Below are 19,034 nucleotides of genomic sequence, written 5' to 3'. Positions count from 1 at the left end.
ACACTCACTCAAACAACCATTCACTGCCGAGCATTGTATGCGCATATCGCTAGTTTGTGATAGCTACGTTACGGAGCCTACTTGAAGTTTCATAGTCTTAGCCTAGTCTTGCCTTGTCGGTTTCCTCATGGGTTTCCTCGTGTTCTGATCTTTGCCTGTGCACTTTGGATTACCTCTCTCATCTTGCCCTGTTCGGATACTGTTTGCCCCTGCCTGGACCTTTGCTTTGTACCTGGATTATCTCTCTAGTCTTGCCCTATTGGATTATGTTCGTCGTCGATTGACCCTCACTGTTTACCGGACTGCCAATGCTTTGTCTCTTACATACTTGTTTGCCAATGTTTGATTTATGCCTGTTTCTGACCAATAAAGCTTTGCACATGGATCCGCACGTCTCGTCAGCCCCGTAACACATAGTAATAACATTTAAAGAAAAAAACATTCCATAACCGATGAATAATAATATTTTTTGTTATTATAGAACATTATTAAACACCTGACAACTTTTGTTCTATTAATGTTTTGTACAACAAATGTTCTATTAATGTTACTGGAAGAACATTTTTTCATAACTTTGAGAGAACCTTAGCAGAACATTCTGAGCCAAAGTTCTGAGAACGTTCCCTGTTAGCTGAGAGAAGCTTACTTTATCAGTTTAATTTTATTTTGGAAAACATTCTCACTTATGGTGTCCGATTCGTAAACGAGACGATTCTTTTTAAAGAATAGCTATTGAATGAGATCACAAATCACGCTTAACCAGTGTTGGGGGTAACGCATTACAATTAACGCGAGTTACGTAATTGGATTACTTTTTTCGAGTAACTAGTAAAGTAACGCATTACTTTTTAATTTACAAGAGAATATCTGAGTTACTTTTTCAAATAAGTAACGCAAGTTACTTTTTTTTTTTTCTCCAATTTATTGATTGACAGCTCTCCTGTCCCCATGTTGAGAGAAATCAGAAGATGTTACTGTAGTTCTAAAATAAATATGAATATGCATTAATTCATCTCACACACAAAAAAACACAGAGTCAGTATTCCTCAAAATGAATAAAAATAATGCAACTCAGAATATGCAATAATTAAATGTTAAACAACACAAATATCCTTTATGTATTTAATCCCATTTTATTAACCAATGTCTTCGATGATCCAGTTCAACCATAATAATAAGCACAAATTACTCTAGAAAAACATTTGTGTGTCTTTCTTTATTGCTGAAGTGTGTTGAAATGTCTTCTTCTGCATTCTACTGTACGGACTTAAATTTACTTTCCCTTCAGCCTGAGGCTAATTCATTTCACTTTGGTGTGAAAAGGCTTTTATATTTGCCAAAAATATAACTTTTTTTTTTATTTTAAAAACAAACAAGCAAGCCCTGTCCAGATTTAAAAAGTAATGCAAAAGTAACGTAACGCATTACTTTCCATAAAAAGTAACGAAGTAACGTAATTAGTTACTGTTTTTATGGAGTAACGCAATATTGTAATGCATTACTTTTAAAAGTAACTTTCCCCAACACTGCGGATTTATTTGCTAATTGGACTGATCAGATTGCAGGTGTTCTCGAGTCAAGGACTCACTGATTAAATGATCTGTTCGAAGATAATGATCCCCTTATTAGTCACTGTGACAACTTGCCCCAGCCTCATAATTTTTGACAAATAGGCCTACCGCTATCCAGATGTTATGGTCGCCATATAACATTACCAGAACCCTTTCTCTTTCACACAACTCTCATTTTAGGAGACTTTCATGTCATAGCACTTTTGACCATTAATTGTATTTCTTTTTCTATATAGGCTATATTTTCATGGCTGCTTAAATGTAAAAGTGAGAACAAATGAACTTTACTGATTGACATTTAGGATGCAGAACATTGGATTAGGTCACAATCTCATTGTTTCCTCATTTGTTGTAACAGATGACGTGAACCGGTAATCAAAGTGAGGTTTAAAGCTTCTTAACATTGACTTATGAACAGAGCTGTTCACGGAGCCTGTTTGAAACTTCTGTTGCACTGAGCACTATTGATGCAACCAGGGACGTTGCTAGTAGGGCGAAAGGTGGTGACGCTTTTTGGGCCCCTGGCTGTTGTGGGATCCCACAGCGATTTTAACTGAGGCCCACAGCTACAACTTGGTGCCCCACATACCTCAGCTGGCCCTGGATACAACTAATGAGTTTGGGGCAGATCTTCACTTAATGACAGGTATAATGTCCCACCCTAATAAGGGTTAAGCAGAGCTTAAAACAATCTAAAGGATACATGATATTGTAAACAGTTCACAGAGGGGCAGCTTAGTATTGACAACTAGTCATGTTTGTGCCTAGTAGACTGGATAATAACACTCTGGACATCATAAACACTGATCTGCTGGATCACTGGAGCGAAAGAGGAACAAGAGGAAGATATATAGGCTGTAAGAGGAAAAAAAGCATAAAATCATAGGATAGCAAGTAAAAACATGCACACACACTATCACTATCAATACGATTAAATGTAACAATTTTTGTCCAATTGTAAAGAAAGTAGATTTAGCAATAACACTTGTTTTGTCACATTCTACTTTCAAATTATGGCTAAAAAGTTAATTTTAGGCATGGAAATTAATCTTAAGAGCATAAAGTTACTTCAAATATGGTATCTTATGCACCATGTGAAAAAAGTCAGACTAAACCATAACATCATTTGCACAAAATGTTCTCATGAGATCACTGTATCACAGTGCCATTGACAGAGATTATCTTGAACATTTGTTATATATATATATATATATATATATATAACATATATTCTGAAAAGAGTTGAGAAAATTATTTTCACTTTCGCGGTAACAAATAAGCCAAGCCTTTACTACGTTATTGGAAGGTTACTAAGCGACGATTGCATATTGTTATTAATATTAATAAAGTAAACTTTCACCATAAGGAAGTTTTTTTCGGCACAACCTAATTAATATGAATCATTTAGCTTTCAGGCATTTGTTGTCCAACCCCATTTGTGACGTAATTATCATGCGCCAGAAATACGGTAAGACCCACTGAAAGTGGAACGCGGGCCAGATTTGACATTTGAAGTAGAACCTAAAGCAGAATTTGTCAAGGAATTGTACAGATTGGAGACAAATATGAGTTTACATTTCGCAGGTGACTCAGGATTATAGCTGCGTATTTCATTTTCGGTATGTTTACGAGTGTTGCAGCATAATTTCTTGTGAAATCGAAACCTAAAAAGCTGAGTGTTGATTTCTCATTGTGTTTGTGTCACCCAGTTACGTTTCTAAGACCATTAACTTTGTAAAATTCCCCAATAAATCTGAACATTTAAGTTACAGAAATGCGATAGCAAGGACGATAAACCTAGCTTAATCATTTTCATTATGGCACATTTGAAACCGAAATAGACAATATAACTTAGTCATATTGCCAAAGCAGCTGAATAAAGCTAAATAATTAATTTTAGCTTAATTTTTATACAATGGAAGAAATAAATGATACATGTTCTGCTTGGCGCCTGTCCAGTGTTTAATTACTATTAATTCTACTTATAGTTTTGACCTAAATATAAAAATCGAAATGTCGAGAATCTTGGGAAGGAAATGTATAGATCAACTTATATAGATTGCAGCAGTACTATTTATTAATATCACATTTTAAGGTTTTGCCGTTTTTAAGTGTGTATTTAAACCTGTCAAAGTTTTAAATCTAAAGAATGACTTGATGAAGAGAATAAAAAAAGATCCAGCTCCGTTTTTATTCACTTATATGGATAGTTGACGTAGGTGACAGACTGCACTCAATGTAAAACTATTTTAGCTCACATTGAGCTGATTCTTTTATAATTATTATGCTTGCAGCTTTTATGATCTTATAAACTATTTTGAAATTTTGGGCTATTTTGTTTTCATAACATGGTTTCTTTCAGACTAGTATAGAAAATATGCAACATACATATTTAAGTGTTTATTTTATTAGAGTTTATCAGGTACTGTTAATCATAAGACGTTTTTAGTAGTAAATAAATAGTTTTATTCTGATGCACAGTGTCTGAAATATAGCACCTTACACTTAAAATATACTTATACTTAAATATACTTATAGCACACTTATAGCACCCAAAATATACACTCTTTTATATGTTAATAGAAATTATAACCTGAAATCTTGATGAGTGTTATGCATCTTTGTTTTGGGTTTTAATCCAGTGATTTCGTGTTTTTGAATGAATGCAGGTTCTTGGACCTCTTGAATTTAAGATGAAGAGAGGGGCACAAGCATCAGATGAGCCTCTGAAGAAGAGGAAGGTTCTCCATGAGGACTCCTCTGATGAAGATGAGGAGTCTTCTCAAAGAACCCCCAATCAGGGTTAGAGAGGAGTTTCCTTATGACACTTTACACTCTTCACATGGCCATATTCTTTTGGTGGTATAAGTTTTTGTAAGCGAATCTAAAGAATGACTTGATGAAGAGAATAAAAAAAGATCCAGCTCCGTTTTTATTCACTTATATGGATAGTTGACGTAGGTGACAGACTGCACTCAATGTAAAACTATTTTAGCTCACATTGAGCTGATTCTTTTATAATTATTATGCTTGCAGCTTTTATGATCTTATAAACTATTTTGAAATTTTGGGCTATTTTGTTTTCATAACATGGTTTCTTTCAGACTAGTATAGAAAATATGCAACATACATATTTAAGTGTTTATTTTATTAGAGTTTATCAGGTACTGTTAATCATAAGACGTTTTTAGTAGTAAATAAATAGTTTTATTCTGATGCACAGTGTCTGAAATGCTTACACCATACTTTCTATTTTATTCCTATCTCTATTCTGAAGGTTTTTATAGAGGGATTTGACATTTATGGATTGTGATATATAGAGATGTCCAAAACCCTTTCTGTTAAAACCTTTTATATCTAATATGTCAACAAAACGAAACAAGAATATTGAACATGGCTTTTAATGTTCAGATTTCAGTTCTGGAAATGCATACAAATTAAATTTGATAATGTCTCTCTTTCATATATGAATATAACATTTCAGAAACAAGTAGTACTTAATGATCTGTAATTAATCAACTGGGAAAGTATGATGATATATATATATATATATTTTATTTTTATTTTTACCCTATTCACCTCTTTTGGTGGTATAAGTTTTTGTAAGCGTGTTTATTTATTTTTTTGTCTCCCAGACTCAAGTCAGAGCGAGTCTCTCAGCGATGTTGAGGATCACAAACCCAGTTTCTCCAGACCTTCTAATTCCCAGAATGCCGAGGGCAATGAGGCCTCTTCCAAATTTTCAATGTATAACAGAGTCTCTCAGAAACTCATGGTAAAATAAACACCTCTTTTACTCTCTTGTCAGCCTGTTAATCATGAGTTAACACATATTAAAATGGTCTCCTGCTCTGTTTCCTTCAGGCCAAAATGGGTTTCAGAGAAGGCGAGGGTTTGGGAAAGTTCGGTCAAGGGCGGAAAGAGATCGTAGAAGCATCCACCCAGCGTGGTAGGCGAGGTTTGGGTCTGACCCTGAAGGGCTTCCAGGGCAACCTGAACATAGACTGGCAAGATGAACCGGAGGTACAGCAACATTTCCAGAATGTTTGTTTAATATTGAAACCAAAACAATAGTAGACCAGGACCTTTATTTCTCATTTTTACTCTCAGCCAAGTGCTATAGAATCAGTGACGTGGTTTCCAGAAAGTTCTCCAGAGATCCCAGATGCAGATGAGCTGAAGGATTGGATGACTGTGGGCCAGGTATTGCAGCACATATTACCTGATGAACTGAAATGATTAGTTTAAGATCAAATGCTCATTCTTTTACTTTCTATGGTAAATGTTGTTTTTGCTCAGCTGTTTGTTGTCTCTTGTTCACATGGGTCTGCTGTGCAAACAGTGTTTATTAATTATTAGCTTCACTAATAAACCTCACTATATAATAATCTCACCAACTGTAAATGTTTCACCAACTTCAAATATTGTATCATTCTTGTACAGTTATTACATGCTGGGATTCCTTCATTTCCATCTTGTTTATGTGCATTTTGACTCCAGAACATTCACCTCAGTGTAGTGCATAAACACTGATTTTATGTGCATTTAAATGCATATCAAGTGCTGCCGTTCATGTTTTCTCAAGTGAAATTTTCAGTTTGCCTAAAAATGATATCGATTGAAACCCACTTCTTCATGCTGCTTTTATGACCTTGTATGAATTAAGAGATTAAATTAAATATTTGTACTTTTATAAAAGCATCTCTCATACTGTAGTACATTTTTACCTTTTGCAAAAAAGGCAAAATTGAAATGGCAAAAAAAAAGGAAATGTGACAAGTTATAGGCCTAGTGTGTAAAATGTATACTTTCCCTTACACATTAATATAAATTCCCTTATGCTCTATGTCAAAAGTTTGGGGTTAGTAAGTTTTTTTTAAATGTTTTTGAAAGTAGTGTCTTATGCTCACCAAGGTTGCATTTAAAAATACACTAAAAACTGTAATATTGTGAAATCGTTACAATTTAAAATACGTTTTACAAAGCTAAAGACCAATGATCTTTAGAAATCATTCTAATATGCTGATTTGTTGCTGAAGGAACATTTTTTATTATTATTGATGCAGAAAACAATTAAGTGTTGCTTAATATTTTTGTATAGACTGATGCATTTATCATTCCTTGATGAATAAAAAGAACAGCATTTGTTTGAAATAGAATTTTTTTGTAACATTACACATCTCTTTACAGTCACTTCTGATCACTTAAATGTGTCTTTGCTAAATGTATTTCTTGTAAAAAATGTTTACCTTTTGAACGGTTATGTACATTAATATAAAAAATGTTATTTATCAGCTTCTAATGTTTATATGTATGACTGTACCTTTGCTTATATTTTTAGAAAAAATTAAAAATTGATGATGAAACTGAGTTTTGCTCAGAGAATCTACTGCATCTCCTTCTTCGCTGCAAAGTGAGTGTCAAACATCTCTTATGTTTCTCCTGTTCTTGCATGAGACCAGACATATTGTGCTCTGTGTCTTGTAATAATGTAACATGTCTTTTTATTTGTATTTCTTTTCAGACGGTGTTTGACGACTTGGAGGGGGAGGAGATGAGGCGAGCACGTACTCGATCAAACCCTTATGAAACAATCCGAGGGGCTTTCTTTCTCAACAGGTGGGTGGCATCTCCACATGCATGTAATAACAGAAGCATATCTTTTCTAAATTTCTTTCTCTCGGTTTTCTCCTCAGAGCTGCTATGAAGATGGCCAACATGGATCATGTTTTTGACTATATGTTCACTAACCCAAAGGATTCTCAAGGGGTGAGACCACAGTTACAGAAGCTAGAAATATGTGCTGTGATTACGTTTTTGAATCGGATGTCTGTGTGCAGAAGCCCCAGACGCGTGATAAGGATGGTGAGTTGCTGTATTTTGGAGACGTGTGCGCAGGACCGGGAGGATTCTCAGAGTATGTGTTGTGGCGGCGTCGCTGGCATGCGAAAGGTTTTGGGATGACGCTCAAAGGAGCCAACGATTTCAAACTGGAAGATTTCTATGCTGCGCCCAGCGAGCTCTTTGAGGCCTACTATGGTATGAGTTTCAACCATTTAAACATGAAAAAAACAACAATCTAACATTTTTACTGTATTGGTTCATATAGAACTATTAATGTAATACCTACACTGCTGATAATTAAGATTAAGATAATTAAGATAAGATGAATAATTAAGATTTCTCAAATGTTTTTTAAAAGAACTCTCATATGCTTAACAGTGCTGCATTTATTGAATCAAAAATACAGTAAAAACAAATTTTGTGAAAAATTATGACAAACTGTTTTCTTTTTAATGTATTTTAAAATGAATGAATGCAGAATTTTGCAAAGAATGCAGAGTCTTCAGTGTCACATGATCCTTCAAATCTGGTATGCTGATTTATTGGTGCTCAGTTATTATTGTTATTTAATGGTTCTTATTATTATTAATAATTTTGAAAACAATTTTTGCTGCCTAATATTTAATATCAAATTTGGAAATCATGATAGAATAGAAAAAGGCCAGCATTTATTTGAAATAAAAATATATTTCGTAGCGTAATTAATGTCATATTTTAACAATTTCAGTATTTAATAAAAGTAACTTGAATGGTAGGGTATCATGGTTTACACAAAAATATTAGGCAGCACAACTGTTTGCAACATTGATAATAATAGGAAATGTTTCTTGAGCATAAAATCAGCATATTAGAATGATTTCTGATGGATCATGTGAAGAACTGAAGACTGGAGTAATGATGCTGAAAATGACCAGCTTTACCATCATAGGAATAAAAATATATTAAAATAGAAAGCAGTTATATTGTAATAATATTTTACAGTATTACAGTTTTTACTGTATTTTTAATCATGTAAATGCAGCCTTGGTGACTCTTTTAACAACTTTACACCAATTCCATTTAATCTAGTAATCGAAAAAAATTTAAATAAAAATATTATGAATTTCTTTTGAATGTCTCATTACCGGTGTTTCAGGTGAGGGTGGGATTGATGGCGATGGTGACATCACGCGGCCGGAAAACATCACTGCGTTTCGTAACTTTGTCTTAGACAGCACTGAAGGGCGGGGCCTGCACTTCTTAATGGCAGATGGGGTAAGACATGCTCTTCTGTGATTGGTTAAAATGTGAATATTGCTTTTGTGTGATTGGTCGATATATTCTGATGGTGTGTTGCTCCTCAGGGTTTTTCTGTGGAGGGCCAAGAGAACATTCAGGAGATCCTGAGTAAACAGCTCCTTCTGTGTCAGTTCCTCACTGCCATGTCTGTCGTCAGACCAGGTATTGTGTGTGTTTTTGTTTGTATGCATATAAATAAAGTGACAATAAAGAGTATACACTCTCTTGGACTTTCTTGCTGATTTTTATTGAGGTTCATTTAGCAATAATTGGTACAAAGAAAAACTCAACATCTCTGGTTTTCATGGTCCTCTATTTTTTGGGCTTTTTGTGTATGATTTGGCCATTTTCTTATTGGAAGCTGAGTTGTCTTCCTGGTTAAATCACTCAAAATCCTTGTTTTCCTCAAGGATGTTTTTCATTTCACTCAGTCTATTTTTTTCTTCCTCTTCGTGAGTTTTCGTTCCCTTGATGTTGAAGAAGTATCATTAAAGCTTGATCATGCTCCGCTCTAGGGACGATCAATAGTGCGTCTTCCATCTCTGTCATGACACACTGTCTCCTCTTTTGGGTTACCAGGTCTCATGGCTTTTCTCAGTTCCAGACATTCTGTTTTGGAGGACAGCCAGTTCTTTAACAGCGGTTCCAAATGATTTAATCTCTTTAATGATGTCTCTCTCAAGGCTTTGAAGATTATTTCATGCTTTTTCTTGCCTTGATATTATTGTACAGCCATGTCTCAGATCTGTTTGGATTTTATCTTGGGATGCGCCCAGACACGAGTCTATTTATTCTGAAATCCTGTAATTAGGAAGGTAATTATGTGACTACTGTATGTGAGAGAAGACTTGGTTACTTGAGAGCTAATTTTAGGTGTATCAAATCAACGGTAATACTTTTTACGAACCGTAAAACCTAGCATTGAAGAGCCATATTTTAAAACTTCTCTAGAGTACATTGTTTTTCTTTTTCTGAAGTCTACCTTTTTTGTCAAAAAGTTTGTGTTTAGTTTTACATGAACATTTTTCCATCGTTTCTCTTACCTCTTTATTTTAATAGGCTTTTTTTTGTGACTTTGCCTTTAAGATTATGTAAATGACTTCTGTTGTGATTGGTTGTTTTCTATTATATGGTCCGTTGAAATAGATTAATGTTAATTATTTAAACACTTTTGCTTCCATTTCTCAACACAAAATCTTGTGTTTTACAGGTGGCCATTTTGTGTGCAAGACGTTTGACCTGTTCACACCGTTCAGTGTGGGCTTGATTTATTTGCTGTACCTCTGCTTTGAGAGGGTCTCGCTCTTCAAACCCGTCACCAGCCGGCCTGCCAATTCAGAGAGGTGTGTGTTCATTGTCCATGACTTACTTTGAAAGCGTGAGAGACCTTTGGGGATATGAGAGAGCAGCTGGCAGTGGACACTAAAAACTATACTTTTATACTTTATATAACTTTAAAACGGGTTTCACAGAATGAATTTTGAGTGTTTAGTTTTTTTAAATGATATACCTATATATTTATACCTATATACTGTATATAACTTTAATTTGTATACCTTATACCAGTATATGCATTTTTTCCCTGAATGAATATGCAGAAATTGGCCTTAACTTCAATGCTACATTTTATTTATGTTTGATTTACACTGCCCGTCATAAGTTTGGAATAATTTAGATTTTTTAATGCTCTCATGCTTTATATATTAAAATAGTTTAATAAAGTTGCATGAACAACAACGTTGTCGCTGTCAACGTGCCTAACAACGCCCCTTAGCTGTTATAAATTCACTGTAAACCACGGCTTCTTGGGGTTTATTGCTTTTATAAAATGGTTATTCCATATACATAGTTAGGTTTCACAAAATAAAACAGAGCAAATAATGTGTAATAATATTAATAAAAACAGTATTCTTCCACCAAACAATGTAGTTCCTCAGAAACAGTTGTGGTTTCAACAATGTGGTTGCCAAGCAACACACAAAGTAAACAAAGGTGTATGTTTGTAGAGTAATTTACAACAGCTTCGAACGCGGCTCAACCAATCAGAATCAAGGACCGGAACTATCCGTTTTATAAAATGTAATTTATTCTTGTGATGTGAAGCTAGAAATCTTTTGTAGCATTTCCTGAATTAATTTCATTTTCTTTTTTCCCCCGAAACTTTTGAATTGTAGTGTATCACGGCTTCCAAAAATATTATATTTTTTTTTTTAACATTGGTAATAAATAAAATATTTCTTGAGCATCAAATCAGCATATTAGAATTATTTATGAAGGATCATGTGACACTGAAGACTGGAGCAATGATGCTGAAAATTCAGCTTTGCATGACAGGAATAAATTACATTGTAAAATATTATAATATATATAGAAAACAGTTATTTTAAATTGTAATACTGTTTCACTGGTTTATACTATTACTATATTTTTAATTAAATGCAGCATTAGTAAGCTTGAGAAGTCTTTTTCAACATAAAAACCCTAATTATTCAAAGAATTTGACTAGTAGTGTATTATTATTTTTTACATTTTTTATGATCAATTCTGATATTTTTGTACTGGGTCTTTTTTTAATAATAAAACCGTAAAATAATAATAAAACCCTATTTATTAATGCAAATCCCTGATTATATTATGCATGCTATTTTTATTAAAAATCAAAAATTTCCACTAATGTCACTATTGGTTAATGAGCACGTGGTACTGATTTTTAATGTCTGTCTGCATGCAGATATCTGGTGTGCAAGAGTTTAAAGCCAGGCACTGATGCTGTCAGAGAATATATGTTCACCATCAACCTGAAACTGAATCAGTTCCGACACTCAGACAGAGACGTTACCGAAGTCGTCCCTCTGGACATCATTAAAGGAGACACTGACTTCTTCCAATTCATGATCAACTCCAACGAAAGGTATCGCCATCGCTTTCTGACCCTCTTTTGTCTCTCTCTCTCTGGCTCTCTCGATGCATTCATTCATGCTTAGGTTTGTTTATTGAACTCTGCTCCCTTGTCTTGCAGCCATTGTGCAGTACAGATCAAAGCCCTGGCTAAGATCCACACGTACGTCAGAGATACGTGAGTCACACATTCTTCCTCTGGTGTGTTTCAGGGCATTCATCTCAATCTCTCTTTTATTTGTTTGTGCGCACGAGTCTGTATGAGCGTCACTGACAAGGCTGTGTGTCTTTCTAGGACACTGTTTGAGCCCAGGCAAGCAGATATCCGCAAAGAATGTTTCAAACTGTGGGGGGTGAGTCCAAAAACTATAGCCACGAGCTTCATAGTGGACTGAGGTTTAGTTTAGTGCTTTGTGGTGCAGTCTGAACGATTTCAAAGAACATTGTTTTGCGTAGGTATCTGTAAGGACAAACTGATGCTGATTTGAATGATTGAGACCTTGAACGTCTTTATCTTTGTGTAGATTCCTGATAAAGCCAGAGTCACTCCTCCAACATCAGATCCGAAAACAAAGTTCTATGAGCTTGTGAAGGTAAGAGTGTGTGTGGGCTTTGAGAAGTTAGCTGGGAATGTGGCAATGCTCTTGTGGACATGCTGTTCTACAATAGAAGAGCTAAGTGGGCGAATCACATGAAGCCTATAATGTCATGTTCATAATTCACCTTATTAGCTAAATTAGCTAAAACTTTTTGTTGGACGTTTTCCAGTGAGATTATTGATATATTATTTCAAATGTAAAGTTTAAGTTTACTGTAAAGAAAATGTACTGTACTAAATTTGTTTCATTTGATTTAAAATAAATGTCTTACAAAAAAAAATTGATATGTGATAAATTATATACAGTGAGTTATGTTCCAAATTTGAAGTTGATATCACAAAAATGGAGGTTCCTGAGAGTTTTTTTTGCATTTTCCTGTCACAAATGTATACATTTCTGTCACAATATTTCTTCTATCACAAAATAGTCACTAAATATGGAACCTTGAAACTCAAGACCTTTCCAACAATATGTGTACTGTAAAGATTAGAAAAAGTTTTGGTTATAAAATACTGTAGTCAATTTTGTAATATGACACGTGACGGGAGGAGCCTGGTAAATGGATTTTAAGTGCCATTTCTATGGTAAAACAATGCCCAACTTTAAAACGGGTTTCACAGGATGAAGTTTGAGGCTTTCAAATTATATATAACTTAGGATAATTACATAAATGTGTGATAAGAAAAAAGCTTATAAAAAGAGTGCCAAGCTGACGGTTAACAGTTTAAAATAGTTTATATTTTATATAAATAAACTATAACTATATTTCTCTGCTTACTGTCTTTTTATCTCAGGGCTCAGATATGGACAGTTTTAATTCCATACCAACTGCACTGAATTCAGGAAATCTGGATAAACTACAGCACGTACTGGACTACAGGTGCATTGTGGGAGGAGGAGAACAGCTCTTTCTCCTGGGATTTGGGGTAAGGAATATGTCTATGAATGTGATATTTATATTTATATAGCCTATAATTATAATGTGTTGTGTTCATGTATATCCTTATATGCTGCTTAAAGAGTGAAAAACATAAACTGTGGGTGTATGCAGAGATCTCAGATCTACACGTGGGACGGCAAAGCCCCGTCACGCTGGAAGAACCTGGAGAACTTCAAACTGGAGCTGCCCAGAGACACACTACTGAGTGTAGAGATCGTCCAGGAGCTGAAGGGAGAGGTGAACAGAGAGAATTAGTGTTGAGAGAGAATTGTTAAATGACAGCTTTACATTAATACTGTAAGGGGAAAGATGCTTATTTGTAAGAAGTTTTATTTTGAGTCTTTTTATCTGTGCTTGTAGGGAAAAGCCCAGAGAAGAATCAACGCTGTGCACGTTCTCGATGCTCTTGTTCTCAACGGCACTGACGTCAGAGATCAGCACTTCAACCAGAGGTCTTTGGCAGAACCTCTTCCCAAATTATTACATGTAGAAATCATTTTTTATATATATTTTTCCTGTCTTTCACTAACTACAAAATCAAAAAAGAGGAATTTTTCATTAAGAAGTTATTTTATTAAGCAGGTTTATAAAGTGCACTCTTTCCACTAAGATACAATTTGTGACGTGTAAACAATAACAGAATATTGCTGTGCATTGCTGTATTGATTTAAAAACATTGCTATAATTCATTATTATTTAAAATACTTAAAAAGGTCTTAAATTTGATTAGAAAGTCCTAAATTCATGAAGTCATGGAATTAAAATTTGCATGCACTGCAAATTTGTTTTGTTTTCCAATACAAATATCTGAACATCTTTAAATCAACATTTACTTGAGATATAAAGATGAAGATATGACGCCGTGTTTTCTGAGAAACGGAACAAAATTGAGCGTATGCTTAAAACAAGAACAAATATCTGTCAATGGGGAATAGGGCTGTGCAATTAATCGAAATACCTCCCAACGATTATGAAAATACAATAATCGAGATGAAACGATTATTGCGCCCCATTTCTAGCAGTGCGCTTTCGCACCTCCATTAAAAGCCCAATTTTATGTGCAAATCAGTAAAATCGTGTAACGTGACTTTTGCAAGATGGGACGTGCTTGATTTATTTAAGTTGATTAGATGTATTCATGTTTTTAAAAGCTCAAAAAAGAACTTGCGCTGGTCCTCGGGAGGGGGCTCCTGCTGCCGACTGCTTAATATTAATCAAACAACAAAAGACAAAGAAAAAATCACTCACTGCTCTTGACTGAAGGACTTTTTGTCGCTTTAATAAGTAACAAATGAAGTTTAATTCTTACAGTGAAGACTATGCTGTTTATTGGAAATTATATTATTCATATATATATCGATCGCTATCTTTAAATAAATCATTCATTTCAAGTTTTGGTTATATGGCCCACTCATGATTACAATATTGACCAAAATAAACGTGATTATGATTTTTGTCATAATCGAGCAGCCTCCTAATGGGGAATAAAACCTTGTTTTCCCTTTAAATCTATTTTTAAGTTGTCTGTTGACACATATTTGTTTTATTCATAAACTCGCTTCATCTTGATCAGTTTCTCCAAAAACAAGACTTTTTATCGAATGTTATTTTGCCTCTCAAGGAAAAGAGCATCTTTTTTGTTTTATAATAGATATGATTGATATTTTGACCTCACAAATCAGAAAAAAAAAAAATCTTGTTCTTGGTGCAGAATCCAAATGGCCGAGAAGTTTGTGAAAGCTGTGTCCAAACCCAGCAGGCCAGACATGAACCCCATCCGGTAATATTCCTTTCTCTTTGCGGTTGTGCTAATTGCCATGTCAGTGACAGCCCTGGGGGCCAGGAAGTCCTATGAACACCGGAGGGTGCAGTATGTAAAATGAATGAAGATACTGTGTTTTACTAGAGCCTAGACAGGATCTTTCATGTTTATGATGAATGACATTCATTCATTCATTCTCTCTCTATTTTTAGAGTAAAGGAAGTCTATAGGTTAGAGGAGATGGAGAAGATCTTTGTGAGGTGCGTTTAACCACGGCAATCACATACATGTGGATTATTTACTTTTTTTTTAAATGAGATATTTTCATTTGATTTTTTTCCCTCAGGTTGGAAATGAAGGTAACCAAGAGTTCGGGCGGGATGCCAAGACTGTCGTACACAGGCAGAGATGACCGTCACTTCCTCCCTAGCGGCCTTTACATCATCAAAACAGTCAATGGTGAGAGAGGAAGACGAAGTAACTGGATTAAATGAATGAAGTGCCTTGTTAAAGATGAATTTGTCATTATTTTTTTCTCTTTTTGACAGACCCATGGACCATGGCGTTCAGCAAAAGTTCTAAAAGAAAGTTTTTCTACAATAAGCAGACCAAAGAATCAACTTATGCACTGCCGCCTGGTTCTGTGGCACCTTTCCAGTAAGTATTAAAGTGCCAATATGAAGTAATCCTGCATGACTGGCACTACACTGGCAGCCGATTTTGAATTGAAGCCCTGAGCAAGAAAAATTGCATTACATAGCTAGAATTTTCAAGAAGATTTGCACAAATATTTCTTGCCTTTGTAGCATCTGACCTTCAAAGAAACGAGTATCTCTCTAAACCCCCAGCATCCTTTTAAATGTCTTTTTTAATCGTATTTTTTCTCAGATACTGGTTGGTTATTGCTCTGTAGTTTCATTAAAGGAATGTTCTGGGTTTAAAGCAAGTGACATGCTGCGGCGTGCTTTCGATTACAATGGAAAATAATTTGGACTATTCCTGTTTATAGTAATGTACTATAGAGCAAGGCATTCCAAAGTGTAAATACTTTTTTTTTTAACATTTAAAATAATTATCCCACACAAAAATCTGTTTTGTGAGTTTTAAATGAATTTGCGTTGTCCTTTTAGCAGTGGAAATTCTGGTTATGTGTAATTAATGTAATAATATTTGTGATCATGGACATGACAGAAGGTTTGAAATGTAATATATAATTTATAACTAGTCCAGTTACTTATTTTTTATCAAACTAGTCTCATGTTGAAGTTTGTATGTAATGTATATTAATTTGATCATACTACAGTACAATGCCTTTCCTCATCGGTTTCTATTGGATTACTGTGCGCACACTTTTTTCTTGTCAAAACTTTTGGTATTAATCGACAGACACCACAGATGCAGTCAGGAGAGTTTAACATTCCTTTAATATTCATTGTTAAAATTTAAAAAAGTGATGTTTAATTGAATATATACACTATTATTCAATAATTTGAGATTGGTCATATTTTTAATGTTTTTGAAATAGGTCTCTTAAGTCTATTATGCATTTATTTGGTCAAAATACAGTAAAAACAGTAATATTGTGAAATGTATGTTGTATGTTTCATTTTAAAATGTAATTTATTCCTGTGATGCAAAGCTGAATTTCAGCTGTCATTTTTAAGTCTTCATTGTCACATGATTCTTCAGAAACCATTCTAATCTGATTTGGTGCTCAAGAAATATTTCTTATTATTATTATCATCGCTGAAAACATTTGATATGTTGTTAACAGTTAATATTTTTGTGTAAACCATGATGCAGGATTCTTTAATTAATAGTGAGTTCAAAAGTATTAATTGCTTAAATTGTACTGACCCTAAACGGTTATGTAATGTAATGCATTCTCATTCATAAATCACCCGTATGCTTTCTTTCATAACTTTTTTTTATTTGTTTCCCTCTGTTCTCCTGTTTCTCAGTGCATGTCATCAAGACAGGCTGTTTTGGGCTTGGGAGGAGGGTGTCCGAGTTCACGACTCCCAGACGCGGTTCAACCCCGACAAACTGTCTAAAGACGACGTGCTTTCCTTTATCCATCAGCACTGTCAACAATAAAAACACATGTACACATCACACGGAGCATAGCATAGACTGTACGTTCTCCTCACCACCAGGGGGCACTGTAGCTTTCACCAGAGTCTGCTGAGAAACATTCAAAACTCTGTTTCTTCACACTTCAAGGCTCTCTCCAAAATAGCCCCTGTGAGTTATACGACAGGGCGTCTTGGTGCTCGGTGGTGTGTATCTGCATGTGTCCATTATCTTTAGAGGAGAATGAAACTTAGATGACATTGCTTTTCCCTTGTCCACATGTTTTTCTCCTGAACTTCAAAACCTGCTTCCTCACATGAATTATTCCTCCACTAATCGATCAGATGTGTAGCTGCAGATTCTACTCATCAGTGCAAACCATTTAGATAACAATGTAAAACAGCATGACAGTGTGCATTCGCTCTACTGTGTGCATGTGCTGCCTTGTTTTGCTCATTTAGTTTTTTCAAACAGAATGGGTATTACTTGCAACATTAGAATGGGTATCACTTGCCATTTCTGGTGGTTTTGGAAAAGGATTTGAATTTTAAACCTGTTCGTGATGTTGATTACATTAAACCACTGAGGAAGTTTATTCCTTGCGTAATCGTGGTCCGCTTCATTATTCATCTCTATTGGGTTTAAAGTCAATGAAATGGTAGCAGCGACAGATGTTTTCTTGCGTGTAAAAAAGAAAAAATGAAGGGTGGTGGGACTATGTTCTATTCATCGGTTGTTGATTGGATTTTGAGATGTGGGTGAGACACTCAAAAGCTGTTATTTTGTTTTTTTTGACAAAAGCTGAAAGACCAAGAAGAGCATAACACTTGATTTTATGCTCCATTGTAGGAAAAGAAAACTGACTGAAGATTTGGAGCTGGGACCTCTGCTGATAAGACACTCCATTTGTTTCTGCTTGCACTGAGAATCCACACAATCTGGAAGAACAGACTGTCTGAATGAAGTGTTTGAACAATGAAAACTTACAAATGCTAGAAGAGAACTAGATTTTTTTTTTTTGAAGGAACTAGAATTTTTTTTGTATGCGCTATTTACGTTACATGTAATTTCAAATCAGCTGTTCAAGGAATAGTTCACCCAAAAATGAGAATTTGCTGAGGATTTACTCACCCTCAGGCCATCAAAGTGATTGATAACTTTGTTTCTTAATCAGAACAGGTTTGGTGAAATTTTGCATTACATCACTTGCTCAACAATGGATCCTCTGCAGTGAATGGGTGCCGTCAGAATGAGAGTCCGAACAGCTCATAAACATGTCACAATAATTAACAAGTAATCCACACAACTACAGTCCATCAATTAATGTCTTGTAAAGCAAAAAGCTGTGTTTGTAAGAAATAAATTTATGAAGATGTGAAAAAAAAATAAACTCGTTTGAATCAGGAGAGAAATATGCACAGATCAAACACAGTTAACAAGCAAAAACTGTTCAAAATAAAATATACATTTCTCCAAATCTTGAATCTACATCTTGGATGGCCTGAGGGTGAGTAAATTCTGAACAAATTTCAATTTTGGGGTGATCTGTTCCATTAATGTTTATATTACCGGAAAATTTTCATGCTTTATAGTTGCATATAGTTTACGTTTTGTGACGATACATACAATCATACATTTGAGATTTGTGATATAGTATAAGTCTCTTGTTGCTGTGCAATAATACGGTTATATTCTGTGATGAATTTAAAAAAGCAGTGTTTGCTTTTGCAAAAGTCACCTTAGGAATGGTGTGGCTACATGTTTGCTAAGGTGCCTTGTGGTTGTTATGGTGTTTGGGTGGTTTCTTGCAGATATTCTGGTCCCTAGATGTCCCTTCTTTAATAATAAGTCCATGGGATTTTTTTTTCCGCCCATTTCATCCGCCACCGGTCTGATTGTGTTTTTCATGTCAAACTTTAATACTTTAGGCTTAGGAGTTTCTTCACATCTGAACCCCAGGTTTTATGATTCAGGATAGCGATGCCACCTTCGCAGGAGGAGGGAAAGATGGAGCATGGCAGGTCCAATTTTTTTGTCATGTCATATTCGGTACACTTTTATATCTGTAT

The 19,034-nt window shown here is 34.8% G+C and overlaps 1 protein-coding gene across 4 annotated transcripts; it reads left to right on the top strand.

Moving 5' to 3' along the window:
* The first annotated feature begins 2,979 nt into the window (after positions 1 to 2,979).
* On the top strand, positions 2,980 to 17,687 carry LOC107664240 (cap-specific mRNA (nucleoside-2'-O-)-methyltransferase 1). Of its 4 annotated transcripts, none has more exons than XM_016454754.1 (24): positions 2,980 to 3,039; positions 4,241 to 4,373; positions 5,207 to 5,346; positions 5,436 to 5,594; positions 5,682 to 5,774; positions 6,913 to 6,984; positions 7,096 to 7,190; positions 7,268 to 7,352; positions 7,421 to 7,610; positions 8,551 to 8,669; positions 8,759 to 8,855; positions 9,904 to 10,036; positions 11,425 to 11,604; positions 11,713 to 11,769; positions 11,887 to 11,944; positions 12,116 to 12,184; positions 12,985 to 13,116; positions 13,242 to 13,367; positions 13,491 to 13,582; positions 14,842 to 14,910; positions 15,105 to 15,152; positions 15,239 to 15,351; positions 15,441 to 15,549; positions 16,854 to 17,687. In XM_016454754.1, exons 2-24 carry the CDS (start codon positions 4,265 to 4,267, stop codon positions 16,987 to 16,989), a joined length of 2,481 nt encoding a protein of 826 aa, XP_016310240.1. In that variant the 5' UTR covers positions 2,980 to 3,039; positions 4,241 to 4,264; the 3' UTR covers positions 16,990 to 17,687. The 4 variants fall into 4 exon arrangements, with proteins under 4 accessions (XP_016310240.1, XP_016310242.1, XP_016310241.1 ...); XM_016454756.1 differs by lacking the exon at positions 2,980 to 3,039 and adding an exon at positions 3,047 to 3,190 and having other exon boundaries at positions 4,241 to 4,340; XM_016454755.1 differs by lacking the exon at positions 2,980 to 3,039 and adding an exon at positions 3,047 to 3,190 and having other exon boundaries at positions 7,268 to 7,340; positions 7,412 to 7,610.
* Positions 17,688 to 19,034: the final 1,347 nt, after the last annotated feature.

The sequence above is a fragment of the Sinocyclocheilus anshuiensis genome, unplaced genomic scaffold, assembly GCF_001515605.1.
Source record: "Sinocyclocheilus anshuiensis isolate Anshui unplaced genomic scaffold, SAMN03320099.WGS_v1.1 scaffold67, whole genome shotgun sequence".
NCBI classification, from domain to species: domain Eukaryota; kingdom Metazoa; phylum Chordata; class Actinopteri; order Cypriniformes; family Cyprinidae; genus Sinocyclocheilus; species Sinocyclocheilus anshuiensis.
The sequence above is the reverse complement of the archived record's forward strand: the minus strand, read 5'-3'. Positions and strand labels throughout refer to the sequence as shown.

Excerpts from the sequence above, each read along its gene's own strand:
- LOC107664240 (XM_016454754.1), top strand. The coding sequence starts at position 4,265 with ATGAAGAGAGGGGCACAAGCATCAGATGAGCCTCTGAAGAAGAGGAAG. Across the intron at positions 11,605-11,712 it reads ATGATCAACTCCAACGAAAG|CCATTGTGCAGTACAGATCA; the intron begins GTATCGCCATCG and ends CTTGTCTTGCAG. Across the intron at positions 11,945-12,115 it reads AATGTTTCAAACTGTGGGGG|ATTCCTGATAAAGCCAGAGT; the intron begins GTGAGTCCAAAA and ends ATCTTTGTGTAG.